Below are 9,398 nucleotides of genomic sequence, written 5' to 3'. Positions count from 1 at the left end.
TTTGGATTTCGATTGAAAATTATCTAATGGTGACAAATAGTCATCTTTATATTATTGAATTCCTATATCTATGGGCATAGTATATGTTCTATTTATTAACTTAGATTTTTTAGTACCTTTCAGAAATGTGAGAACATTTTCCGTAAGATCTTGAACATTTCTGTTAGAAAATTATTGAATATTTTATTTATTATTCATACAAAACTGATACACTGTGTGTGTGTGTGCACACACGCATGCAGTCCTGGGGACGGAAACCAGGGCCTTTGCACTGAGCTACACCCCTAGCTTTTTTTTGGGTGGGGGGCGGTTGCAAGGTTTTGCTAGACTGCCCAAGCTGAGCTTGAACTTGTGATCTCTCTGCCTCAATCCTTCAGAGGGCTAGGGTTACAGGCATCACACATCCAGCTTTAACTGATACCTTGATTTAAATAATTATTTTCTCAAACACTATACTGCTGATACAAGGAAATACAATTCATTTCTAAAAACTGCTCTTGTACCTAAAATCCTTATAAACTCATTACTTCTAATTCTTCACTATACCTATTTGGGGCTTCTTTTTTTGTGTGTGTGGGTGTCTCACTATGCAGTTTAGACTGGCCTTGAACTCACAACAATCCTCCTGCCTCAGCCTCCTGAGTGCTGGGATAACAGGCACTACCACAGCTGGCTTGGGGTTTTTTCTGGTAGGCAAGTGTGTATCAATAATAACAGCTTTACTTTAATCTTTGTAATTTCTTTTTTCCTGTTTTATTAACTGGCAAAAATTTCCATACAGTGTTCAAGAGAACTGGTTCTTTTTCAGCCTTTCAAATAATTTCTAGCTTATTTTCCTTGACATTTTAGACAGATGGAATACATCTTTATTAACTACACATTTTCTATTTTCCAATTTTTATTTTTTATATTCTCTAGATCTTTGATTTTTCAATGACATCTTTTTTTTTTTCAGGTACCAGGAATTGAACTCATAACCTTACACTTGCCAGGCAGGCGCTGTGCTGCTGAGCTAAATCCCCAGCCCCTTCAATGACATCTTTTTTCTTTAAACACGAGACCTTTCTTTCCACTCACTGAGCGGGTAACTGAAGACTACAAAACTCACTGTTACTTGCTGTGTGCTGACTCTTCTGAGAGGCAGAATGGCATTATGTAAAACCTGGGACCCTGAAGCCTGGATCCAAGTTTAAATTGTACCTATACCACTTACAACGCAGTGTAACCTTGGGTAAATCATTGATGGGCAGTAGGCTTTAGTAACCTTAAGATTAAAGAAGTAGAACTAGTATTTATTCCTTAAAGATTTTTGAGAAGTACATAAATAAAACTAAGAACAACCCAGGATGTGATGGATTCACCACTGAATTTTACCAGGGCTTCCAAGAACAAATGCCAATGCTCCTCAAACCCTTCCATGAAACTGAGAGGGAAGGAACACTTCCAAACTCATTCTATGAAGACAGCATAACCCTAACACTAAAACTGGACAAGGACTCAACAGAAAAGGAAACTACAACCCAGTATCTCTAATGAACATCGATGATTTGCAAACACAATGTAACAAATCATTAAAAAAGAAAAAGATCGTATACACATCATAACCAAGTTAGGTTCACCCTGGGATGCAAGAATGGTACAACACACATAAAACAACAACCTAATCATTAAACGGGGCCTAGTGCAGTGGCCCACACCTGTAATCCCAGCACTTGGGAAGCCAAGGTAGGAGGATCACCTGGACTTCAAGGCCAGCCTGGGTGACAGTAAATTCAAGGTTGTAAGTGCCTGCCTGGCAAGTGTAAGATCCTGAGTTCAATTTTGGGTACCAAAAAAAAAAAAAAAAAAAAAAAAAAAAAAGGCCAAGAAAAAGGCCATGCGTGGTGGCACACACCTATAATCCCAGAACTCGGGAGGCTGAGGCAGGAGGATCTTTGTGAGGTCGAGACCAGCCTGGGCTACAAAGTGAGCTCAAGGCCAGCCTAAACTGCACAGTGAGACCCTGTTTCAAAAAGACAAAAATGGATGTGAGGGTGATCTGGCTACGACATCTGTCACCCTATTGATCGCCAGGGTTGATCTGGCCGATCTGGCTGGCTAGGCAGGTAGGCGTCCCTTTCCTCCCTCAACACTCCACCTGCGTCCCTCCCGAAGCTGCGCGCTCGGTCGAAGAGGACGACCACCCCCGATAGAGGGGTACCGTTCCTTGGTCAAGGGTATACGAGTAGCCGTGCTCCCCTGCTAGAACCTCCAAACAAGCTCTCAAAAAGACAAAAAAAAAAATTAATTAACTAATTCAAGGCCAGCCTGAACTATACAGTGAGACCTTATCTCAAAAAAACAAAAAAAAGCAGCTGGGGATTTAGCTCAGCAGCACAGCGCCTGCCTGGCAAGCACAAGGTCATGAGTTCGATTGCTGGTGCCAGAAAAAAAGAAAAACACCAAAAAAAAAAAAAAAAAAGCAAATGAAATTAAGATATTTCTCAAAACAAGAAGCACAAATGGCCAATAAGTACATTAAAAAATGTTTAACATCTTTAGCCATTAGAGAAATCCAAATCAAAATAACACTGGGACTTCATCTTACTCTAATGAGAATGGCCATCATCAAGAACACATAAACCTACAAGTGCTAGTGAGGATGTGGGGAAAGGAACCCTTCTCTACTGCTAGTGGAAAGGTGAACCAGCACAAGCACTCAAAAAGAAGAAAAAATAGCCAGGGATATAGCTTAGTGGTACAGGGCCTGCCTGGCTAGTGCAAGGTTGCGAGTTTGATTCCTGGCACCAAAAAAATAAAGTAACATACATACATAAATAAATAATATAAATTCCGTTTGACCTAGCTATATTTCTCCCTTGGTATTTTCTGAAAAAGCTGAAGACATCATACTGTAGAGATACATGGACACCCACATTCATAGCAGTGCAATTCAAACTATGCCAAACTATGGAAGCAGCCAGATGCCCAGCAATAGATGGACAGTACATTTACACCACTGAGTATTACATTTCTAAGAAAACAGATGGAGCTTAGGACAAGAACGTTAAATGAAGTTAAGCACACATGGCTAATTATCACATGGTCTCTCTTATATGAGAAAACCAAAATATAAATAATTTTTTTAAAAAAAGAGATGACAGGCAACAGGGAAATAAACTCCTGGGAGATGAAAGAGAAAAGCAAGGGGAGGACACAAAGGAGGAGGGGAGAGTGTTAAAAATGATCCAAGTATTATATATGTGTACCCATTTCCCAAAATAAATGTAATTATTATGTATCTCAAACATATACCTAATTTTTAAAAAGTAAAAAATTAGGGCTGGGGATTTAGCTCAGCGGCACAGCGCCTGCCTGGCAAGCGGGAGGTCGTGAGTTCGATTCCCTTTACTGGAAAAACAAAACAAAACAAAAAAAACACCAAAAATTAAAATTAAAATTAAAGAAAGTAAAAAATAATATAAAAGTAAATTTAAAAGGGGCTGGGGGTGTAGCTCACTGTGAAGGCCTGGGATAAATCCGCAAAATTAAATTAACTACTTAATTAAAAATAAGGCTTGCAGTCATGGCTGCTTCAATCTCATGGTAAAGCTAACAAACATGGATCTTATGATAAGCAAAGAAAGTGGTTTCTTGATCTCACTACCCTGGGAGGCTCTGCAAGTTCAAGTGAGACTCTGTCTCAAAAAAAAAATTTTTTTTTTTGTCTTTTTGAGACAGGGTCTCACTATGCAATTCAGGTTGGTCTTTTTTTTTGGTGGGGGGTACCAAGAATCAAACTCAGGACCTTGCACTTGCCAGGCAGCAGGTTGGTCTTGAACTCACGAAGATCCTTCTGCTCCAGCCTCCCAAGTGCTGGGATTACAGGCATGCACCACACCTGGCTTCCTCTCTCAACGTTTTTTTTTTTTCCTGTCTCAACATTTTTTTTTTTTCCTGTCTCAACATTTTAAAAGATGTTTTAAAAGGCTGAGGATGTAGCTCAGTGTGAAGATCCTGAGTTCAATGTCCAGTACTGCCTTCCACCAACAAAAAAGGGTTTCTTGAGATTTAGGAGAGGCAGGGTTTGAGAGGACTGGCTCCAAGACTGAAAGAATTCTATGGATAAATGCTTTTCTGTTGGGCGGGTGGCACACGCCTATAATCCTAGCACTCGGGAGGTTGAGGCCTGAGGATCATTGCGAGTTTGAGACCAGCCTGGGCTACAAAGTGAGCTCAAGGCCAGTCTGGACCTGTCTCAAAAAGAAAAAAAACAGAACAAAACAAAATGCTTTCCTGCAGCATCACATACTACAGAGAAATCTTCCATTCGAAGATTCAATGTGGCAGACCTCACTGCTATCTTAAGTAACCACAACCACCTAATCAGTAAGTAGCCATCAACACCAAAGTTACGACCTTCCACCAGCAAAAAGACTGGATTTATTGAAGGTTCAGATGATTATTGCCATTTTTAACCAATAAAGTAGTTTTAAATTAAGGTATATATACTGTTTTGTTTTGTTTTTTTAAGACACTGCTATCATACTCTTAACAGACTACAAGTACACTGTAAGCACAGCTTTTATATGCAGTGGGAAACCGAAAACTCGCATGACTTGTTTTGTGACATTTGCTCTATTATGCTGGCCTGGAACCGAGCCCACAGTATCTCCAAGGTATGCTTGTATAATTTTCGTTTAATTCTGTGAGCCCAACAAGAACAGAGTATTGTTTGGAAAGCTTTCCTGAACAGTGCTATTTCATTCAATTTGGGAGGGGTGGGTACCGGGAATCGAACTCAGGACCTCGTGCTTGCCAGCCACTGAGCTGTATCTCGGGCCCCAAACAGTGCTATTTCAAAGGCTACAATAAAAATGAAATAACTGTAGAGCATACACTATATTAAAGAAAGTCATCAAAGAGACTCACTGATCTACTGGGCATGAAGGAGACAATCTAACACAGTAAAATGAAGCTGATACCAATCTCCTTATTTATAATTATACTATTCTAATATTTGGTATGTTCTAAGATTTATAAACCCTTACTCATTCTGGTAGTATAATTTTACTCTTACCTATTTTTCATCAACCTTATTTCTCTCTTCAGCTGGGGGTCATCTGTCTTAGTTGTCTGAGATGTAAGAGTCACCGGAGATGTCATCACCACAGTCTGTGGCAACGAAGTAGCTGAAGGTGTGGTACGGATCTGATATGTCTGCATATCTCCTGATGCAGCTGTACAGTCAGAAAGGTGAATTGATTGCTTAGAGTCTTTGAAAGTACTCGGGGACATGTTCCATAGACAGGTAAGCATACTTACTCTGTACAACCACCTGGTTGCTGGGCACAAGTATCTGCTGTCCATCAGAGGTCTGAGCATACTGGAGAATTGTACCTTGCTGAGTACTGCCGGAACTGGTCCTGGTTAATGTCTGAAGTCCCTGGACACCATCTGTTCCTGGACTAGCCAACTGTAAAGCTCCATTTGGGGCAATAGCAACTTTAACCAAAAAGAGAAAACAGTATTATAAGGTTACACAATACACTGAATTCTATGGAATGGTAAAAAAATGAAGTATTCAAATGGATATGAATGCAATTCTGCTTGGTAATTGTGGACCACTTTGTGTGAACTAAACAGTGAAAACAAGTAAAATGGAATTCTACACTTCAGCTGTGTCTTAAGTTACTTTTCTCTCGTTGCTGTAGCCCAAAATTAAGGAAGGAAAGGTTTATTTAGCTTACAGTTTGTGGAGGTTTCAATCCATACTTGGCTGGCTCCGAGGCAGAAGAGAGCAAAGCAACAAGAGCAAAGGGGGAATGGCAGCCGAACAGCAAAGCAGCCAGAGCAAAAAGGAGGAATGGCAGCAAGCAGCCTCTTTCCCTCCCTTACTTTGTAAACAGGCTGCCCCCAGGTAAGGGGCACGTAGCTCTCACATAGTCTCCATGCTCTCCTCTTCCACAGGCTCAGGATGTATACAAAGTAAGCACCCTGGCTTCCTGCTGAATCACTTAGCCAAACCTCTAGACTCCCCAAGTTGACACAATGTATCAACCATAACAAGCTGTAATGCCTTAAATTCAGCCTCAAGTTGTTTAACTGATTGGTAAAAACAGCACACTTTGGAACACATGGGGCACTGTATGCTAACTGCTAAGGGCACAGAAATTCTAAAGCATCAAGAGGCCCCCATGGCTAACTTTTAAAGAAAGAAGGAAACATAAACACCGTAATTTTGCACACCATTTACTTAACTGATATTTAAGAAATGTAATCTGTTCATTCATTTCCTTGTGAAAACAGTCACCAGAAAACCACCTATTAGATCACATTACTTAGCTCCCCACAGGTATTTTTCAATGAATTATATTTGTGTTAATGGTCTTCCCCCCTTAAATTAAAACCCAAAAGACATAACCAAGCAGAAATTACTTTAGCATTATGCAATTTCCAAGTAAAAAATCCCCTCCACGACCTAGTGTTTCATCCCTGTACTCTCCTTTCAATTTGTAACTGTGCAACATCTTTTTCCTTTTTATGCTTTGCCTTCCAGGAAGCCAAAATAAACTTCTGTGTGTGTGTTGGAGGGAGTCATAAATGAAAAAAAAATTTTCAGGAGTTTCTAAGCCCTCCTCATTGCCATACTTTTTTTTTTTTTTTTTTGTCTTTTTGAGACAGGGTCTCGCTATGCAGTTCAGGCTGGCCTTGAGCTCACTTTGCAGCCCAGGCTGGTCTCGAACTTGCAACACTCCTCCTGCCTCAGGCTCCCAAGTGCATAGGCGTGCGCCACCACACCCGGCCTGCCATACATATTTAGCTTATGTCTTTAAAGACTCAGTCAGCATGGTGACACTTGCTTGGGTACAGCCACTCTTCACATCATGCAGTGAGCAATTTTTGGTGCACATCGTTGCTGGCCTTTTTTGTATGCTCATACAGGCTGATACAGTAACATATAACTCAAAATTACATATTTGTAGATGCATCAGTGAAATTAAATACATTTGATAATACAGAATTGTTTCATTTTTGCGAACTTTCTTCCTAGTCTTAACATGTGTATTTACCTGGTTGTATTTATTCTAAAACTGCACTGTTCAATAAAGTAGCCAACAGCCTTGTGTAACTATCAGGTTAAATTAAACAAAATAAAAAGTCCAGCTCCTCAGCCTCACCAGCCACCCTTCAAGGACTCTGGTCACCTGAGTATCGGCGGCTGTACTCAGTGGTGCAGGCACATGTGTACTAAGCCTTGCCCCAGATGCTAGTTTGTAGTGTACTCATTTTTACTATAACATGAAATATTTTCTATGTAGTCTAACTTTCAATGGTCTTAGAGATAAGCCAAAATTTAATTTGGGTTCAATCCCCACACATAGTACCCCCCCCCCCTCGACACACACACGAAAGTAAGGACCACATCTGTTTACTTTATGACTTTACCTAATTCCCAGATGGAATTCTTCTTTTTCTTTTTCCTTGTTTTGCAGTACTGGGGATTGAACCCAGAGCCTTTGCCTTCGGCCCCTTTCCCAGCCTATCTTATCTATCTATCCATCCATCTATCCATCCACTTACTTACTTAAATTACCTATGAGACAAGGTTTCTCTATGTAGTTAAAGCTGGCCTTGAACTCACTCTGTGGCCCAGGCTGGCTCTGAACTCAGAGAGATCCTCCTGCCTCAATCTCCCCAAGTACTGTGATTACAGGTGTGTACCACCACACTTGGCCCTAACTAATCTTTGTACCATTTTCAGACCGAGATTTAGTGGTTCGTTAAAGGTAATCAGACCCTGATTATTCATGGTAAATCACACTGCATATTCTGAATTCTCTTCATAATTTAAACTTCCTTAACCCCATACTGAAAATCTAATGCTCATGTTTAATCTTTCATCATGTAACTAATCCAAATAGTAAATTCCACAGGAATTAAGGTCACAGATATAACTGTAAGTGTCCAAAAGCAGTCTGTAAGTAGTACTGTAGTTTGGGGGAAAATTAAATTTCTAGACTCAGATGAACCTAATTTTGTATCATATTCCATCACCTACGAGCTATGTAACTTCTTGAACAGCATCTAACTTTCTAAGACTTCTTTCCCTCATAAACTGGTAACTCCTTACCTCAATAAGTTGCTGTAACTAGTAAATGAGACAACACTAAAAAAGTATTTTGCATTATTCTTGGCTCAAAGTATCTTTTAATAATTACCACTATTAAATATGACAGTCTTTCTTCATACCACCTCTTCCCACAGAAAACCTAAGTTGTGTATCCATCTGGTGGAGATGATTCCTATACATACTGTACTGTCCGCTGCTAGTCTGATAGATAGGAGTTGGAACAGACATAGAAGTGACAGCAGGAACTCCAGGGTTTTCTCCGTCTCCTTTTCTGCCCCGTGTATCTTCAGAAGACAGGTCTTTTAAAATTTTTCTATAAAAAAAAGAACTCTTAATGTTAATCAGAATGCCTTTACAAAAAGAAATTATAAAACCTTTCTCAATCTCAGGTTAAAGTGCTGTAATTTAACTGGGTGGTGAAATGTGCCTGTAGTCCCGGCTATTCAAGTGGCTTAAGCAGGAGAATCATTTGAGTCCAGGAGTTAGAGATCAACCTGGACAACATAGTGAGACCCCGTCTCAAAAAAGAAAAAGAAAAAAAGTACAATAACCTACTAGATACCTAGTAAACTACTGTGTCAAGAAATCATCATTGGCCAGGCATGGTGACAGATCCCTGTAATCCCCACACTTGGGAAGCTGAGGCAGAAGGATCACCATGAGTTCAAGGCCAGCCTCAACTACAAAGTGAGACACTATCTCAAACAAAACAAAACAAGCCAGGCATGTTGGTGCATGCCTGTAATCCCAGCACTCAAGAGGCTGAAGCAGGAGGACAGGTGCGAGTTTGAGGCCAGCCTACACTACAGAGTGAGACCCTGTCTCAAAAACCCCCAACATCCTGCCAAAAAAGCAAAGAAATCATCATTACGTGCCCCAGGCTAGTTACATTTTGCTTACCATTGTCAAAAAAACCCTCATGCATTAAAAAGAGTAGCTTCCTAGGTATTTGTAGGGGCCCTTGCGGAGGTATAAAAAAACTTTTTCTACAGGAAAGATGTCCCTGTTGTGTTATTTAATTAATATTCACTAAATAGTGTCAGTGACCTTCACTTAAGATCAGTTCTGTCTTATCAGCCTTTAGTTCTCAAAAAAAAAAAAAAAAAAAGTCTGGACTACACATACTACTATAGCTAGTTGTGGTAGCATAAGCCTATAATCCCAGCTACTCAGGAGGCTAAGGCAGAAGGATGGCAAGTTCAAGGCCAGCCTGTGCAATTTAGTAAGACTCTACCTCAAAATTTAGAAAGGCCAGTATGTACCTCATCACTTCTTGAAGTTCATC

General features: G+C 40.2%; 1 protein-coding gene across 2 annotated transcripts in view; it reads right to left on the bottom strand.

The window, feature by feature from the left end:
* Window positions 1-9,398, bottom strand: part of Atf1 (activating transcription factor 1) — a gene marked incomplete at its 5' end in the record, with an annotated part of 36,238 nt that overhangs the window by 7,288 nt on the left and 19,552 nt on the right. For both annotated transcript variants that reach the window (XM_013508455.1, XM_013508456.1), the window contains 3 exon segments: window positions 5,060-5,219; window positions 5,305-5,484; window positions 8,296-8,426. In XM_013508455.1, the coding sequence (XP_013363909.1) occupies window positions 5,060-5,219; window positions 5,305-5,484; window positions 8,296-8,426 (471 nt within the window).

This window comes from Chinchilla lanigera, unplaced genomic scaffold, assembly GCF_000276665.1.
Source record: "Chinchilla lanigera isolate Chin_1 unplaced genomic scaffold, ChiLan1.0 scaffold00146, whole genome shotgun sequence".
Classification (NCBI taxonomy): Eukaryota; Metazoa; Chordata; class Mammalia; order Rodentia; family Chinchillidae; genus Chinchilla; species Chinchilla lanigera.
The sequence above is the reverse complement of the archived record's forward strand: the minus strand, read 5'-3'. Positions and strand labels throughout refer to the sequence as shown.